Below are 18,521 nucleotides of genomic sequence, written 5' to 3' on the forward strand. Positions count from 1 at the left end.
CCCCATATGCATACACAAAATGGTCTTGCAGAAGCCACCATCAAAAGACTACAGATGGTGGCTAGGGCACTGGTTATGCGCACCAAACTGCCTATATCTTCCTGGGGTTATGAAATATTGCACGCAGCTTTACTTATTCATTTCATACCCACTGCTAGCCAACCATTTTCTGCATACCAGTTGGTAACTGGATATGAACTTAGCATTTTCACACTTACACATATTTGGTTGCGCAGTATATGTGCCTATTGTACCCCCATAGTGCATCAAAATGGGTCCTCAGAGATGATTAGGTATTTATGTTGGATACGTATCTCCAATAATTATCTGCTATTTGGAACCCTTGACAGGCGACCTCTTTACCGCTAGATTTGCGGATTGTCACTTTGATGAGACAGTTTTCCCATCGTTAGGGGGAGATAGGAAAAAGAATTTTCCAAGGGAACGACATGAATTGTCGTGGTTTGTCCCCATTCTGTCTCATTTTGATCCCCTCACTTTACAATGTTAAAGTGAAGTGAAAAGAATAATGGATCTTCAAAACATAGCAGATTCGATGCTTGATGAGTTTACTGATATCGCAAAAGTGGCGAGATCACATATACCAGTTGTAAATGTGCCTGCAAGGTTAGAAGTCCCCAACAAGGGGCATATCGCCGCAGATAGAGATGCTATAGCCACACTTAGTGGAGGTGTGGTTAAGGCCGTGCCTCCCCAAAGGAAGAGGGAGAGGCCATTTGGTTCAATTGACACTCACCCAAGAAAGAAGAGGGCGAGTAAGGCATAAATCGATCCATTAATCATTAATGTAGAGAATCCCTCTCATGAGATTATCTTTGATAATAGTTATGTCCATGAATCAATACTAGAGGATGCTCTGATGTTTGAAATGATTCCAGAGAACAAAAAAATCTCAATGGATTATGAGAATGCGTATGAGTTGATGGAAAGATCTTCCATTGCTAAAAAAATCATAGAGTACGATGATATTGAACCACGCTTTGTTGTAGAATGTCAACAAAGAGCAGATTGGCCTAAATGGAAAGAAGCAATTCAGGCAAAAGTAGATTCTCTGACAAAGAGATAGGTATTTGGTCCGGTAGTGCTAACCCCCCCCTCTCCCCAAGTGTAAAGCCTGTAGGATATAAATGGGTCTTTGTCAGAAAGCATAATGAGAAGAATGAAGTCCTGAGGTACAAGGCTTGCTTTGTGGCGCAAGGTTTCTCACAACGCCGTGAAATTGACTACAAGGAGGCATACTCTCTCATAATGGACGCTATAACGTTCCGCTACTTAGTTAGCTTGGTAGTTTTCGAAGAACTGGAAATGCAGCTCATGGATGTGGTTACTGCATATCTTTATAGGGATCTTGATTCAGAGTTATATATGATAGTGTCTGATGGCCTTACATTACCCAAATCAAGTGACTCTAAACCACGGAGCAAGTTTGCAATTAGGTTGAAACGCTCACTTTACAAATTGAAACAATCCGAGCGGATGTGGTATACCCATCTAAGTGACTACTTGATTGGGAAGAGATATAAGAACAATAAATTATGCCCCTGCATATTTATAAAGAAAACAAGTTTCGGATTTGCAATTGTAGTTGTATATGTCGATGTTATGAACATAATAGGTACTCTTGATGAAATAAAGGAAACTGCGAGCTACTTGAAATCCGAATTTGAGATGAAGGATCTTGGGAAAACTCGATTCTGTCTAGGCCTTGAACTAGAACACCGAGTTTGTGGAATACTAATCCACCAGTCTGTGTATGTTTAAAAGATGCTCAGCGGATTTAACATGGACAAAGCGCATCCTGCTAGCACTCCCATGATCGGTCGAAGTTTGGATGCAACGAAAGATCCATTTCGTCTAAAGGAAGATGATGAAGAGGTGTTGGGAGCTGAAATTCCCTATCTAAGTGCAATATGCGCATTATTGTACTTAGCCCAATGTACTCGACTAGACATTGCATTCTCAGTGAACTTGTTAGCTAGATTTAGCTAAGCTCTAACACAGCGTCACTGGAATGGTATTAAGAACATCTTTTGATACCTAAAAGGAACCATTGACTTGAGATTATTCTTTCCTTACAGAGAGACAAAAGGGACCGCGGATGGAACTGCAATCCCTAAAGAAAATGTTGATGGCGAAAGTGCCATTCGCTACATCGAAACCCCAAATAATGTTTTGGTTGGTTTTGCTGATGTTGGGTACCTCTCTGACCCACATAAAGATCGTTCTCAAACTGGTTATGTATTTACCATTGAGAACATGGTGATATCTTGGAGATCAATCACGAAAACCCTTGTGGCTACCTCCTCGAACCACTCATAGATCATTGCTCTACATGAGGCGATTTGTGAGTGTATATGGTTAAGAGCTGTCATTACACATATTTGAGGGACTAGTGGTTTGAGTTCTACCACTGAAGAGCCTACTTGCATTTATGAAGATAATGTAGCCTGCATCGAACAGATGAAGCTAAGTTATATAAAGGGTGATAATACAAAACACATATCGTCAAAGTTTTTCTATAATCAGCAACAACATGCTCTCCTTAAGATTCAAGTGAATCAAGTAAGGTCTAAGGCCATATTTGAGAAACATGTGAAAAACATAGGAATGCGAAGAGTTTCCAAGCTCCCTTGATTAATGTATGGATTAGGGGGAGGAGTAAACGTCAGGGGGAGTCTAACACACACATATCATCCTTAAATGTAAAAGGTGCGTTGTGCTCTTTTCCTTCGACCAAGGTGTATTTTTTGTCCCATAGGGTTTTTATTGTTACTTGGCAACGTTTTTAGTGAGGCAACAACTCAAGCACCATTTCGTCTTTGACTTGGCACAAGGGGGAGTGTTAAAAGAAAAGTACAGTATGTGCCTTTGTCAAAGTACTGACGAGGAGGGAATCAAGGAATTGCAATTATAGCTCAATCAGCATTTAGTATCATTATTGTAATTGATATTTCCGTTGCAATTCTATCCTTATATAATGAGACTATGAAATGAAATAAGTAGACTAATTCAAATTTACTTTTACACAAATAACAAAAGAACCATGTTAAAATGCCCGACAAATTAAATAAGTTTTCCTACTATAATATCATACTAGAAACAATTTGTGTCTCCTACAAGGTAAACCAACCAAAAAATGGTATGTAGTGGCCACCGATATATCTATTGCTGTCTTAAATCCCTATAGTTTCTCGATGACTTGATCTAATAAGAGAACTAAAAAAGTGGCCAATATGTGATCCAAATCTACCAGATGACTTTGGTTTGAAACCCAAATCCAAACAATAAACGGTGAATCCCAAAATAAAAAAAGGCCGCAACCCAAAAAAAAAAACCCAGCAACCAGACTCTACTCAATTTATGGGAGTGAAATTCACACTCCACATTTTACAATTCACAATCCATGTTTTCTTTTTACGTATCTAAAATTGTGAATTTTTGTAAACACCAAAAATTGGGAGTGAAAATTTCGTTCTAAAATAGAAAGGGAGTGTGAATTGTAAATTTAAGAGTGCATATTTATTTCTCCAAATTTAAAGCCAGTTTGAAAAAGAGAAAAATAACACTCAATTATTTGACTAAAAAATGTTGAGAAATGAGAAGATTAAAAATTTACAAGGACAATTAGGATTTTTATTGGCCAAATCTATACCTATTCCTAATGGTAAAAGGAAAGCACACTAGAAAAAAGAAAAGGTTCTATTGTCTGACCATCTATTTTCCAATCAAGAGACGCCGCGTGCAAAAGTTTAACAACAGCAATTTATTGGAATTTCGTAGGAGGATGCAGGGCTATTTACGGTAATTCAATTGGTGAGGGACTAGGAGAGTGTAACCGCACTTAAACATTTCGCATAACTCGCTTTTACATCTTCTCCTTCGTTCTCGTTCTCACTGGTTCTCTCTCTCTCTCTCTCTCTCTCTCAATTCAAAGATGCAAACCCTAAATCCCAACAATCACGAAGAAGAGTACTTCCCTTCCGCGACTCACTGCGATTACGATTTCGCTTACCAGATCTGTGTCGCCGACGACCACCACGATCTTGATCTTGACCTAATTCCCACGAAGAAAAGAAAATCGCGACACGACGACGACTGGAAGGTCTCGATTGTCTGGAAGGTGATCAGAAGCTTTTACTGTTCCGACGACCGCACGCGGCCGATCGTGGACGTCGATTTCAAAACGGCGACGTTTCGCGATATGGAATTTTGGCTGTTTACGGAAACTGACGAGAACGGGGTTGGAGTCATCGACAGGATGTTGACTGTAATTGGGCGTATCGTTGAGGACGGCGTGCCGTTTAACGACGTCGAAGAAATGATTGCGCAAATACGGCGCGTCGTTTGTGCGGCTGTGAGGTCGGGAAGGCGGAAGGAGAATCTGGATATGATGGTCACGGTTCGAAACCAGTCTGGATTGCCGCGGAGAGAATATGAAGCAATGGTTCGTGGAAAAGTGAATTAGATTTAGGGTTTATGTTAGTGTTTGAAATTGATGGAATTAAATTGTAAACATGTTTAGTGAATACAATTCTTTTCGAAATTGATTGCAGAACTCTTTTGATAAAATCTCAATCAACACACGTTTCCAATGTTGCTGAAGTGGTCAGCAAATTCTCTCGTTCTGTTGAGTATCTGTAATTCTCTCTCATGGTGAGTTGCTTTTCAGTCTTTCTTTCAAGTTGTTGCAGTGATTTCATATGCATGGTTCGTTCGATATTCATTAGTCTCCCACGATTCAATTAGCTGTAAGATCTAAATATATCCTTTTAAGAATGGTTAGTCTTTGTGTAGAAATGACAACATATAATCCCTACCCCACTAATTTCATGATGTCATAGGGATTTAAACCTTTGACCTTCACGGTATCCGTTAAACCAACACGTATTACAAATAGCTGACATGCCACAACACCCAATGAGGTTGGTCTAGTAGACTCATACCAGGCTGCAATGCAAGTGGGGCGCAGGACTTCTTCTAGTAATAGGAGGTCTCTGGTCTGAACCCTAACTTGTGAAAAACATCCCTTGAGGAGGAATCATACCCAAGTTGCTCTAAACCCCGGAGTGGTAGCTCACTTAGCCACCATTTTGCTTACCAAAAAAAAAAAAGAAATAACATGCCACAACTCACGCATTCTCTGTTAAAACTACTAATCACCAATGATTTGCCACTCTTACTTTAGTACCTGTAGTTATAGTCGTATGCAAACTTAATCCAAGCTTTCAATTTAAACAGTTTAGTACCATATGATTTTTGGTACTAAATTGAAAGCTTGGATATAAATTTGTTTACTAGATTGTGATTTGCCCAAATTTACATTTACGGAATTCTTGGCTTAGAGCCTAAAACTGTATCTTCCAATGACATTACATAAAATTTCATATTTCCCCTGGGTGTGTATCTTCTGTGTGCTTGCGAAAGGGCAGAAATTTGACCAAGGCGAGCACTACACCATACCAAAGAGTAGAACCCTCTGGTTTTTCCCTATTCTTATGTCAACAAGGAGTAACTATTTATTGGATTAATTCATTCCACATCAATGTAAAAGGGCAGAAATTTGACCGAGGCGAGCACTACACCATATATACCAGAGAATAGAACCCTCTGGATTTCCCTTATTCCCATGTCAACAAGGAGTAACTTTTTATTGGATTAATTCATTCCACATCAATGCAAAGAACAATTTCGTACAGTTTTGTGGAGTGAAGGACGAATGAAATCATATATATAGTCAGCTGACTGACCCCTAGCTTTATACATCACACACAAGTAAGGACATACAGAGTCGTCCTATATCCTCTGGTATGGTATTGACTGGTTTTGTTTCTTACTGCTTAAGATGACCAGTTCTACCAAATCCAAAGGCACAGGCTCTACAAGAAACCAAAAATAATAGAGATTATTCTGATCTCGTCAGGCATTTTTTCTATTTTGTTACTTTAAATATTTTCACTACCTCGGTAACTCTATTTATATAATTCTCAACTCAATAGAATCATCAAAGTCTTTGATTGCCGCTGTCACAAGATATTGTAGTTTTTGATTACATGGATAACAAAAACAGACAGTGATTTCTTTGCAAGAATAAAAACAGTTGACTATTTTACACTTGGGTTTGTTCAGTTGGTGGAGGATGATATGGGATGGGTATAAGGCGCAGATCTTCTTTTCTACGGACTGTAATGCCAAAGGCCTCAGTCATGTCCAGGTCTTCATGTTTCATTCCATTTGGGAGTTTCCAATCAAAATGGTATAATAACATTGCAAGTGGGAGCTCCACATTGGCCAGACCATATGTTATGCCGGGACACATTCTTCTTCCAGCACCAAATGGGATATACTCAAAGTTTGTTCCCCTGAAATCAATTGAGCTATCAAGGAATCTATCTGGATGAAAGCTCTCAGGCTCAGTCCAGTACTTTGGATCTCTACCAATTGCCCATCCATTGACAATTACCTTTGTTTTGACAGGTATTTCATATCCACCAATCTCACACCTCTCTCCGCATTCTCTTGGAATTAACAGAGGGGCAGATGGGTGCAATCTGAGTGTCTCCTTAATAATTGAGTTTAAATATTTCATCTCTTTGATGCTTGTTTCACTTACCTGCCCTTTTCTATTGAACACTTCCCTCACCTCATCCTGTGCCCTTTTCATTATTTGTGGATTTTTAATCATTTCTGACATTGCCCAGTCTACAGCTGTTGCGGATGTCTCACTCCCAGCTCCGAAAATGTCCTGAAAGTGATTAATTGTCAATTTTTATTTAGTATTTATATTAAATACAGTTCTAATAGAGTAATTGGAGAAACTATTTATAGTTTATAGCTTTACTTAAACTCCTAAACGCAAAGCTAATGATTTTCGTATATATAGCAAAATCTATTATTTTTTAACACAGGTAAGCTCACTAAAGTTCCATCAAGAGTGTCAATTGACAAGTAAGAAGAACAACCTACAGTAGCATTATGATACTTTAAGATAATAGTGCATAAAATTAAAGGAAAAACCAACTTTATCAACTGTATAATATATTACATTGTTTAGAATAGAAAGTAGACCGATCTTGTGAGGTCTGGCTCTATAAATTGGAAACATAGGCTTTAGGCTTTTGAGTGTAAAATATCTCTATGTATTCTTTCGTCTTGATTTTAAGGTTGATATTCTTGCTGTCTCCATCATTGGACTTACAAAGCAATTGTATAACTATTGTATGTTATAATTATTGTATGTTATATCCTCCATGTATCTATCTATGACGATTAGAAGTAAAGAAAGTTTGACGATGCTACATGATTGTTTTCTAAGTTAATAAATTATAAATCCCTTTGCACATATTGTGTGAAACTTCAGTGACTTGATCTATGGGGTCTCTCTCAGTTAGTTCTTCTCCAAGAGACCTGTAGATCAAGTGGACTTGATCTGTGGGTCTCTTGGAATTGAACAACTTGAGAAGTTGAGCAGTTCTTGTCAAGACGAATTACTGAAGTCAAATTCTAAATCAAAATCAAGGCATCATAAGAGTAAATAATGGGGTAAGGTGTGTGTAGGATGTGGTGCTGAGTATGTAGTACCATCAGTTTTGGCAGGTATAAAGTTTCTGCGTTTTTGGGTTGTTGGTTTTGCTTATCATGTATGTGTTGCTGGTACATAATGTAATGATCAATGATGCTAAGACTGTGTGTAATATAAATGCCTTTGCCATGATTAAAGATGTTAGCAGCTATCAGCTTTTCAAATCTTATTTTAGGATCACTCAAACTGAGCACCCAAAAGCATTCTCAAACTGAATATCTTCGAAAATATGGCAGATGCAAAGGCAACAAAGGAAAGCGTAATGGTCAGTTAACTTGGGTTTAAGCATGGTGATTGGCTTAAACAGTTAGCCAAGTCATTGTGCAACTAAGGTCTAATGCTCCTTCAGCCTCATGGTTGCCTTCTAGGTGGATGAAAGAAAATAAATTTTTCTAACATTCATGAGCTCATGTATCTGGAACAAGCATTGAAAATCATGACTAACTTATCCAGGCAAAATATCAGTAGAAAGTTTACTTACCAAGATTACTGCTTTGATGTTGTCAGTAGTTAGGTTAAATTCAGGGCCATCATTATCCTCGTGAAATTTTAAGAGTACATCTACCAGGTCTTCCTGTGCTTCCCTCTCAGAACCTTTTGATGTTGCCTTATCTTTGTGTTCTTTGATGATGTTTTCCAGTATCCTGTCAGATTTTTTGTGCAACCTTTCAAGTTTAGGCCTCATCCCAGTTATCATATGAAGCAAACTGAAAGAAGGAAAGACATCTGCAAGATCAAAGCCTCCTGCCAATTGTGTACCTTCCTTCACAACATCTATAAAATCTTCATGATATTTGCTCTTTTTACCAAAGGCTGCTCGTGAAGTGATCATATATGTAGATGAGTAAATTTTCTCTGTAAGATTGATAGGTGACCTGGCTTTTGAAGCAATCCATTTGATGAGATTCAGCATCTCTTCCTCTCTAATAGGTCGATAAGATTGAACACGCTTTGTGCTTAGGAGCTCTAGTGTGCAAATTTTCGCAGTTGTCTCCAGTAATCACCATATTTTGCAAACACAATGTTTGTGGCGTTGTAAGACACGATGGTTGCAGCAAGGAGATGGGGCCTTGATGCAAAAGTAGCGTCGTGAGTTTTCATCACCTCTCTGGCAAACTCTGCTGATGAAACAACTACGGTGGAAACTTCTCCAAGCCTTAGGTGCATAAAGGGTCCATATTTCTTGGCCAAGTTTCGCAGACTATGATGGGGTAGAGATCCAGCAAGCTGGTGGATGTTCCCTATAAAGGGTAGCTTGCGTGGTCCTGGTGGTAGATTTGAACTGGAGCTTTTGGTTTTGCCTCTGCTTGCTATTTTGAGTACCATAATCACAAAGAGAGAAAAGGTAAGTATGACATGGAAGGAAGAGAACTGGAGGTCCATGATGAAATTTTTAGTGACAATGAATGCATTTACCAATCTTTGGATTATGTATATATAGCACAGGATGTAGCAATGCCTTTTTTTTTTAATGAAAAATTTCTATCAAATTGGCTTGTATGGAACTATGGATTTTCTTGTTGTCAATATTAAAACAGGAGACTGCAATAATTGATATCAGACCTTCAGTATCTTTCTTTTTCAATTGCATAAGATACTAGGCTTTCCACATTTGATTTCATTATTTATATCGCCTTCATTGTCTTATTGTGCTTACAACTTAACCAAGCCTACAAAAATGAAGGCTTGTGGGGAGTGTTTGATTTGTGCAACAGGGAGTCCCATACCGAATATAGCAACGGCCACATTTATCTGGTTTTAGAGAAGGGGGAAAGAAACAAGCAGGGAAATGATCCAGAAATGAGGTAATATAATATAGGGCTCCAAAAACTGTGTTACAACTTATGCATGGATCCCCTTTGCATTGTTTATTATCTTGCAACTTTTCTTCGATCGAAATATTATCTTGAATCTAACTCTGAATCTTTTTGTCACATTCCATTTGGCAGGCAGTGCTGGCCGTCCCTGGCCAGACTCTATGCTAGAGAATAATCACCATGTGCTTAACATCTCTTTCCTCTTCTTTTGAACTTAAAACGACAGCAAACTTTGTTTATGATCAATTAGAACTAATAAAACAATTGTATATATCATAGTACTTTGGAGCATAAACTGAAACATTATGGCGCTACAAACTCAACTCTTGAGCACAGCATAAAACATTTGTCCCGAAGAAGCTGTTGTTCCGTGTAATAGCCCATTTCCGGCACACAGGGTTGGGGTGGGCATGACATACCACCATAAATAGTCCTATCTAACCATAGGAAACAAGTCACAAGGAGAACAAAAATAACAAGATCACCACCTGAGATATTGTAGGCAGCTAGTGAGATCAACACTCGCAATTCAGGACACTAGCCTGAAATTATGTGCACTCTGAAGAAGACAAGGAAATATACACATGCACACGACAGCAATGTTTGTTGAGGATAGCACTTCTCTAAGAGGAGGAACCACATATTGAGAATCGACTTGTAAAGCTCAAAACACAGCCCCAGTTCTCCCTAAACCCTAATATGATTATGCTCTAAAAGTACTGTGGAATGGCACTGCCTTGACAATCTAGCTATTTTGGGACTAGATTTTGACGTTGGTGATGAAGGATAGGTCCATTAGAAATCAACAAAAGTAGCAGAAAAGTTATATTTTAGTCTTGTTCTTCTCAGAAGAACAATTCAAATCATGCAGATTATATGAACCACATATTCAATTGACTAACCCTCCCAAACCTTTTATTTTGGTACAAAACTTTGGGTTAGTTCAATTCTCCAGATGCTTCAACAAGCACTTTGACAAACTGAGATTTCAAACACACCCTTCTAATCAGAACCAAAGTCAACTGCACTGTCCCCAAATGTCTTATGCAATTCTCTAAAACAGACAGTTTCCCGTAAAAGCAACTGATCATCTCTTAATTTTCTCGGCTGGTTTTTTGTGTTTATGTTAGATTTATAAATTGATGGAATTAAATTGTACACATGTTTAATTGATACAATTCTTACCAATTCTTTTCAGAAACTCTTGTGATAAAATCTCAATGAAGACACATTTGCAAATTGCAATGTTGTTGAAGTGGTCAGCAAATTCTCTGATACAGTGATACTGTTGAGTATCTGTAATTCTCTCATGGTGAGCTGTTTACTTTTGAGTCTTCCTTTCAATTTGTTGCAATGATTTCATATGGTACTTTCGATATTCATTAGTCTACCACGATGCAATTAGAGATAACATCTAAAGATATCTTTTTAAGAATCAGTTAGTGATGTTGCTAAGATTTGAATTTGTGACCTCCACAGTATCAGTTATTTCAAATAACCTACATGTATTGCAAATATAACTAACATACCACAACTCACCACATCCATTTTCTCTGTTAAAACTACTAATCACCAATGATTTGCCACTCTTACTTCAGTACCTGTAGTTTTCAAATTTTGAATTATTACTTACCGTTAAGTTTTTTGTCCAAATAATCCGTTAAGTGATGGTGTGGGCCACATGATTTTGATGATCTGGCAGGCTATTAGAAAAAATATGATTAAATTTTGTTTTAACGGATTATTTGAATAAAGAACTTTAAGATAACTCGATCACAATGTGAAAAACTAAAAATCATAATGTACTAAACCGTTTAAATTGAAAGCTTGGATATAAATTTGTTTATGTGTGTAAATTATAGGGTACTCAATTTTGAATTGCTCTAATTGTTATAATATTGAGAGGCATGTGAATGTTATGGTTGTTTTGAAATAGTGTATGATAAGATACCTCTGCAGTTAAGAGCTGAGACCTTCTTTATGATAAGGCACCTTTTCAGCCTTCCGGTTCAGATCAAGCAGAAGAATATGAATCCAAAGCCTTACCATGGTTACTTTGGGCAATATGCAAGTATTCCCTTGTTTGAGAGCTTTGGACTTGAAGATGCCTCCAACTATGACTCCCTGAGAAACTTCACAGAACTAATGTGGCCAAATGGTCATGACCAGTTTTGGTAATTGCATGTATAATGTTTTCATTGTTTAACTTATTTCCACATTTATAATCTTGAATTTATCATTTGGTTAATACTATATATTTCTTTCTTGTTGATGCAGTCAGACTATAGAATTCATATGATAAAGCAGTTGGATGAGCTTAAGGATATGATTGAACTGATGATTCTTGATAGTTATGGTTTAGCAGAGAAATTGAATTCAATCATGGTATGTAAAACACTGCTTCAAATAATGAAATACAGCTCACCTCCATCTGGGGAGTACATGCAGGGGATCCATGCTCACAATGACAAAGTATTAAGCACAATCATTTGTGATGATCAAGTTTCAGGACTTGAATTTCAAACCAAGGATGGACAATGGATCAAGTTTTCTCTATCACCTAACTCCTTTGTATTTATTGTTGGAGATCCTCTTCTGGTACAGAACTACAGATTACAATTAAATGATTTATAACTTGGGTAAATTAATTAGACCAAACATGTATACAAGACCTTGAGTAGTCATGTGTTATTGTCCATATATGGTGGCTTGCAGGCATGGAGCAATGGGAGAATGCATCCAGTGAATCATCGAGTGAAGATGTGTGGAGAAAACGAAAGATATTCTTTAGGAATTAGGAGCATTTGCAGTTCCAGTAGAAGGTACCATCATCAAGGCACCAAAAGAGTTGGTAGATGAAGAACATCCCCAAATTATATGCAATTTTCTGATTTCTCCTACTTAGCCGAAGGAAGGCTCATAGACTCAGCAACACAAGTGTTTGTGTTTTCTGGAATTAGCACTTGATAGCATAAGTTCACACCCTAGTAGGAAGGATCATTTTTTATTTTATTTATTTTTTATGTTTTCTTTTTCTTTTTCTTACTACTGAAAACTTTGTAGTGCTGGAATTTGAAGCTCCTCTACACATTTTTCATCTGTTTCCTTGTAGTGTATCCTAAACACTATGTTGTGATTTTTCAACCTTAATACCTGGAATATGAGTTGAGCTGTAGTGCGACTGTGGGAGTAACTTTCTCTACTTCACTGATCGTCATTACAAGGCACTCAACATTCTGCATTATTTTGCAGAGCCCTTTTTTGTTACAGTTTTGTTTACTATATTTTCAGTTGGGATGTTGTAACAGTAATTGCTTCTGATCTTGTCGTTTTCAATAAAATTCGATGCCAGCTTGCTTCGATTTTTAATAACAAGGCATATAAATCATGTTGTTGTAGTTATATAATCCCCAAAAACAGACCTTTATTAGTGTTACTGTTGTCGTATGCTTGTCACTGAAATAGTAATCTTGGAAAGTGAAAATTTGGCTCTAGTGAAGAGTGAAGATTGCTCTAATTTTCTCTGATGAGTAATAAAAGTCTATATCTTTGTGGTTTACAATTTGAATGATTCTAGTTGATAAATATGTGCTGGCCTCGCATATATATATGTGTGTGTGTGTGTGTCACTACTGATTAAGCTTATTTAATATTAGAGAGCATATACATATTATCTATTTGATTCTATATATTCTACAATATATTTTTAATTCACTACTAGAATAATGTCATTAGACATCGCCACTATTAAATCGGTCAGGATTGCACCTGATGTTAAAAAACATGTTAACATCAGTTTGTGAAAAAACTGATTTCCATTGGTATTATAGACATCAGTCATCAAAGAAAACGATGAGAAAAGTTTTGTTCCAAAATTTTAAAAAAACGCGGAGGGACTAAGTTTTAAAGTTTGAGAAACGCGGGGACCAATTATTTCATTCCCCCCGGCCCCCCCCCCCCCCCCCCCCCCCCCCCCCACTTGGTATTTTTTTCCGCTTTCTCTAAAACTGTCGAACCCTAGCTAATGACTTCAGCAGCTCATTCACTTCAACTGTCGACCTCATCGTTCTTCAAGCTGACCTGCGTCGAGTCCCCGTCCTCCTTCTCCAACCTGACGTGCTCCAAGTCCCTCTCTGACCCAAGCCAACTGGAGCCGCCTCCGACCTGACCCCAAGTCCTCGACCTCGCTCTCTGACCCCGTGTTCCCCTGCCTCGCTCTCTCACCCCGAGTTCCCGATCTCGTTCTCCAAACCTCGAGCATGAGATCCGATCTGACCTCCAGCTTATCAGCGGACCTGAGCTTGTCATTCTCCAACTTGAGCCAGCTCTAGCTAGTTCTCCAACGTCTAGTCTCGTAGGTCCTCTCTCTCTCCTCTTCGTGACCACCAATATTGATTCCCTGTCCAGTTTTGATCTAAAGTTCAAGCTTTTTTGTTTAATTCTTATGTATTTGAGTTAGGTTTGTCTTTGAATGGCTTAAATCTGTGGTATTTTGAGCTGGTGCTTATTGATTGTGTTTGATTTTAGTTCTTGCACATGTTGGCTGTCAATCTGCAGAGGAAGATCCTAGATTAAAGGTTTTCAAGAATGAGTGGTTTGAAGGCAAGGACTGTCTTGACATTGGCTGCAATTCTAGGATCATCACTATACAAATCGGTAGTTATTCTTGCTTATAATGATCGTCATTGTGTGTTATGAGTTTATTAGCTATGTTTGTTTCTTGCATTGACAGATTTAGGGTTTTGGTGATGCAGGAGTTTACGGTTGTGATATTGGGTTTGTGATCAACAAGGAGAGGGAGACGAAATTTTAAATTACGTTGAAGAGAGCAGGGGAGCTGCAGGTTTGGTGAGTTATCTATTGCTGTATTCTTTTTTTCAACTTTGGACGTGGTGAGAATCTCCATTTGAATTGATTGTGGAATTGATTTTTGTTTTTCATTTTGTGTTTGTTTTGGATTGATTTGCGAATGTATTTGCAGCAACAGGAGGGAGAGTGGGTGCTTAAGGGTAATTTTCATATATGGATCATTTTCTTCTGTATCTTTTGTTTGAGTGGTTAAGAATGACTGGAATTTTGGAAGTAGATACTCAGGGTCTTCTTTGTTTATTAGAAGAGTTGGCATAATACTTGGGAGCTCTTCTTTGTTTACTGGATTGGTTTTTTACTTCGAGTGGTTTGGTTGCAGTTTATACTTGGGAGCTCATTTCTATGATTTATGAAACAGTGGTTATATGCACACCCAAGGTTTCAGGGAAATCAACTGTACATTGGTGGTGACTCATATTCAGGACTTATTGTTCCCATTCTTCTTAAGAATATACTGTCGAGCAAATCCAAACCAAGCTTCGACTCGCCAATCTTCGCCGCCAGGTCCTCTTCTCCTTCTTCTTCTTTTGATTCGATTTCTGATTCTGCGTTTGTTTGTTTCTTGGGATGATGATTTTGGATTTTGGTTGATGATGAACTTAGCCGAATACAAGTCTAGTTTTAACAACTTTATTTGATTAGTTTAAGATCCATCATGACTGTGCTTCCAATTCTGTCCTAGTGTGTTTTTGATCCAAATTTTAACAGAAAACCCCTCCCAAAAAAAATTACCTAACACCTTCTCTTCTCTTTATCTTCAAGGAAAGGAAGCTTTTACCTTTACTTTCAAGGGTATTGGCTTCGTTTGTGTTAGGTGGGCTGATGTCAATTTTGTTTTTCAAATTTTTGGTTTTCTCTGTCGTTGTGTTTTAAACCGATAGTGACGGGTTCAAAGGATTATAATAGATTACTTGATCTTAATTTCCTGCTATTGATGATTACTGTACTTTTTTTTTGTTCCATCTCTTTGTTTTGTGATTCCCAATTCTTTTTTGTGTTTTTGTATAACTCTTTAGCCTAGAACCTAACATGTCTAGTTTTTTGAATTTGCTCGACTTCAGGAACACTATGAAAAGTTGTCAAACAAGGCCCGGACAAAGCCCAGAAGCCCCTCTCGATCTTCTTCTCAAGAGGAAGACCTTGGCGAGCGACTGGATGCCAAGCTCCAGGCTGCTAAGAAGAAAAGGTAAAACTTTGATCCATTTTTTTTATTTATAGTATGTTTGAATTTTCGATGCTTCATGCCCCCACAACCTTATAAATGTGTCTTTTGTTTCTTTTGAAGGATGTTAGAATCTAAGAACTCATTCAAAGTATTATCTGATTGGTTATGGGTGTGTTGGTGAACTACTGGATTATTCACTGTGTTGATATGGCTACATTAAGTTATTCTCCCACATATTCTATTTTTTTGTTTCACCCTGTAACATTCCTACCCATCCTATTAATAGTATTGTGTTGTGAAGGAAACAAAAAATTCTCTTAATTTTAACTTCCTAAACCTTGGATACTGCATTGCAGGTTTATAGTCTGGGTCAAGGCCAAGAATGCAACTCCAAGTAAACTATCTAATCTCATTTTAGTTTTCCCCTAATTCGTTTCTTTGGCAATGTATAATTTGATTTAGCTTGAAACAGGGATACTTGCTTGGAAATCCAGTTTCAGATTCTTTTATTGATGTAAATGAGAGAATCCCGTATGTTCACCGAGTGTCACTCATTTCAGATGAAATCTATGAGGTGCATAATAATTTTTTACTGCTCATTTGAAGTATAATATTGTCAGCATCTATTACATACTTACATTACTTTTGACGAAGTTTTAACTATACCATGCTCATTGTAGGCTGCTAAAACTAATTGCAGTGGGGACTATGTCAATGTGGAACTTAACAATACACTTTGTGTTACTGCTCTTCAAAAAATTAAAGATGTGAGTAACATTACTACTTTTTGTTTTGATAATGAGCACTGTCCTAATCACGTAGTCTGAAACTGAAAATTCATTCCCTTTTAACTTGCAGTGTCTTCTACAAATAAATCTTGCACCTGAATTGCATTGCCGGGTAATAACCATTCCTCTCTTTCTCACATGACTCTGCTACATGATTGGAGGACTATGCAATTAGTAATTGGCTTTGTAAATCAGGTGTTTGCTTCATAAATTGGATGTGTTTTTGGAAATTTATTAGTGGTCATTTAATTGGAGGTGTTTTTGTAATTGGAAGATTATATTTTTAGTGATATACAGTGATTGATTTTTGTTATGTTTGTTTTGTCATGAATTGATCATTGATCATTGATTTATGAATTTTGCAGTTGTGTAGATACTTTTCACTAAGAGAAGAGCAAACGTGAAAGAAGAAAAGAAAACAAAGCTTTGACTATGGAATTGTTGGCTGTGGCATATTCGTCCCTTGTAGCCAAAATGGAGGAGATTATATATAGGTTGGTCATGCTGGAATTTTCAGCCACACAGAAGTATTCTCTTGCATCTAATTCAACTTACAATATGGAAGAGGCTGGTGATCTGTAAGGCAGAAATGGAGGAATGTATAGATTTGATAATGGAAGAATTAGAGAGTTTGTAAGAATTAGTGAAAAAGTTTGTGAACCAGCTTTTATGATATGTAAAATGATAGAATATTCGGCAAACATTATAAGATTGTGATTACTACTCTTATCGCCTAAACCCGCAGCATCGCACGGTCGTACTTTCTAGTATGATGTCTAGATATAAAGTTGAAATCAGTTTTAACCATAAAAACTGATGTCTAGTAATACAGATACATCAGTTCCAAAATGAAAATCGATGTTACTGAAATATACAGACATCTATTTTTTGTTGAAAACGATATGTTACTGAGTACCAGACATCAGTTCCAAAATGGAAATCGATGTTACTAAAATATACAGACATCGATTTTTTGTCGAAAACGATATGTTACTGAGTACCAGACATCAGTTCCAAAATGGAAACCGATGTCTGTAACAGTATCAGTCATCGGTTCTTAAATCAATAACGATGTTAAAACGCAAACTTGTGTTGTGTAATCTATATTTCTTTAAGCATTAAATACAATAAAATGTGGGTTTAACAATAGTAAAACATGTAAATTTGTTATCATTTAAACCTATTTACATTGATTTATAATTAGGAACCGATGTCTACACGAATACTAGACATCGGCTAAAAACCGATGTCTGCATTTTTCGGATCTTTCTCATCACCCACAAAGACATCGGTTGGGTTTTTGTTTCTCATCGGTTTTTGGCCGATGTCTGGGGCCATAATTCTAGTAGTGATTACATGCTTGTGTAAGCTGATGCATATATAATTGGTTATCTAGTACACATCGTACTATCTAAGCTTTTAGTGTTCTTGTATCTTCCAAACAACCTCCAAGTCTAATGTCCTTTTGATCATCAGAACCCAAGATCATAGAATATTGGTAGATATAATATCTAAGCTTCCAGCTCTCCCTATCAATTTTAAGTTTAAACACTATTCAGACGGCCTCTGATTTGGTCCTTGATTCCGGATTGGGATGTTTCAGACAACTTGGAAATGGGGTGCTTGGTTGTATATCATTGTCACTTCAAGAACTACGCAATATAAATAAAACTCTCTAACAAAGAAGCAATCAGTCATCAGAAAATGGTTTCAGACTCTCATTACCGGCTTCCAGCCATAGAATTCTCAACCAGTTTAGCTAAATTGGACCGTGGAACTGAAAAGTGGTTCAATTTGTGCAAGAGGGTTAGAGAGGCTTGTGAAAATTATGGCTTTTTTGAAATAGTATATGATAAGATACCTCTGGGATTAAGAGAAGAGTTCTTCTCTACGACAAGGCAACTTTTCGGTCTTCCACTTGAGACAAAGAAGAAAAATGTCAATCCAAAGCCTTACCATGGTTATAACGGATAGTTCCCCCATGCTCCCTTGTATGAGAGCATTGGCGTTGAAGATGCCTCCAACTATGAATCCCTTACAAGCTTCACACAATTAATGTGGCCTGATGGTCACACTACACCAAAACTGGCCTTTTATGGCCCACCATGTGCGCCGTAAAAGCCTATTTACGGCGCACAAAAACATGCTGTAAAAACTCGCGCCGTAAAAGACATATCATATTCACGGCATGCATTTGTGTGCCATAAATGTTCATCGAAGCAGGCCGTAAAAGTGTTCCAAGATTTGTTTGATCTCTAATCTGACATATAAGTGTTACAGCA

The 18,521-nt window shown here is 37.5% G+C and overlaps 2 protein-coding genes, 2 long non-coding RNA genes and 1 pseudogene across 4 annotated transcripts; 4 read left to right on the forward strand and 1 right to left on the reverse strand.

The window, feature by feature from the left end:
• The first annotated feature begins 3,881 nt into the window (after nt 1–3,881).
• On the forward strand, nt 3,882–6,276 carry LOC112202196. Its single transcript, XM_024343127.2, has 3 exons — nt 3,882–4,465; nt 4,575–4,674; nt 6,148–6,276. Exons 1-2 carry the CDS (start codon nt 3,956–3,958, stop codon nt 4,620–4,622), a joined length of 558 nt encoding a protein of 185 aa, XP_024198895.1. The 5' UTR covers nt 3,882–3,955; the 3' UTR covers nt 4,623–4,674; nt 6,148–6,276.
• On the reverse strand, nt 6,128–8,934 carry LOC112202194 (cytochrome P450 71D10-like). Its single transcript, XM_040505851.1, is given in 3 exon segments — nt 6,128–6,763; nt 8,082–8,575; nt 8,578–8,934. Coding segments are annotated over 3 exon segments (1,479 nt in total). The 5' UTR covers nt 8,927–8,934.
• Nucleotides 8,935–8,956: 22 nt separating this feature from the next.
• Nucleotides 8,957–12,384, forward strand: LOC112203777 (annotated as a pseudogene).
• Nucleotides 12,385–14,716: 2,332 nt separating this feature from the next.
• Nucleotides 14,717–15,456, forward strand: LOC112202613. The gene is made up of 2 exons (XR_002937487.2): nt 14,717–14,790; nt 15,348–15,456. It is a non-coding gene; the product is annotated as an uncharacterized LOC112202613 (long non-coding RNA).
• Nucleotides 15,457–15,964: 508 nt separating this feature from the next.
• On the forward strand, nt 15,965–16,341 carry LOC112202903. Its single transcript, XR_002937605.2, has 3 exons — nt 15,965–16,025; nt 16,132–16,218; nt 16,310–16,341. It is a non-coding gene; the product is annotated as an uncharacterized LOC112202903 (long non-coding RNA).
• The last annotated feature ends 2,180 nt before the right edge of the window (nt 16,342–18,521 follow it).

Source organism: Rosa chinensis, chromosome 5 (genome assembly GCF_002994745.2).
Source record: "Rosa chinensis cultivar Old Blush chromosome 5, RchiOBHm-V2, whole genome shotgun sequence".
Lineage (NCBI taxonomy): Eukaryota > Viridiplantae > Streptophyta > Magnoliopsida > Rosales > Rosaceae > Rosa > Rosa chinensis.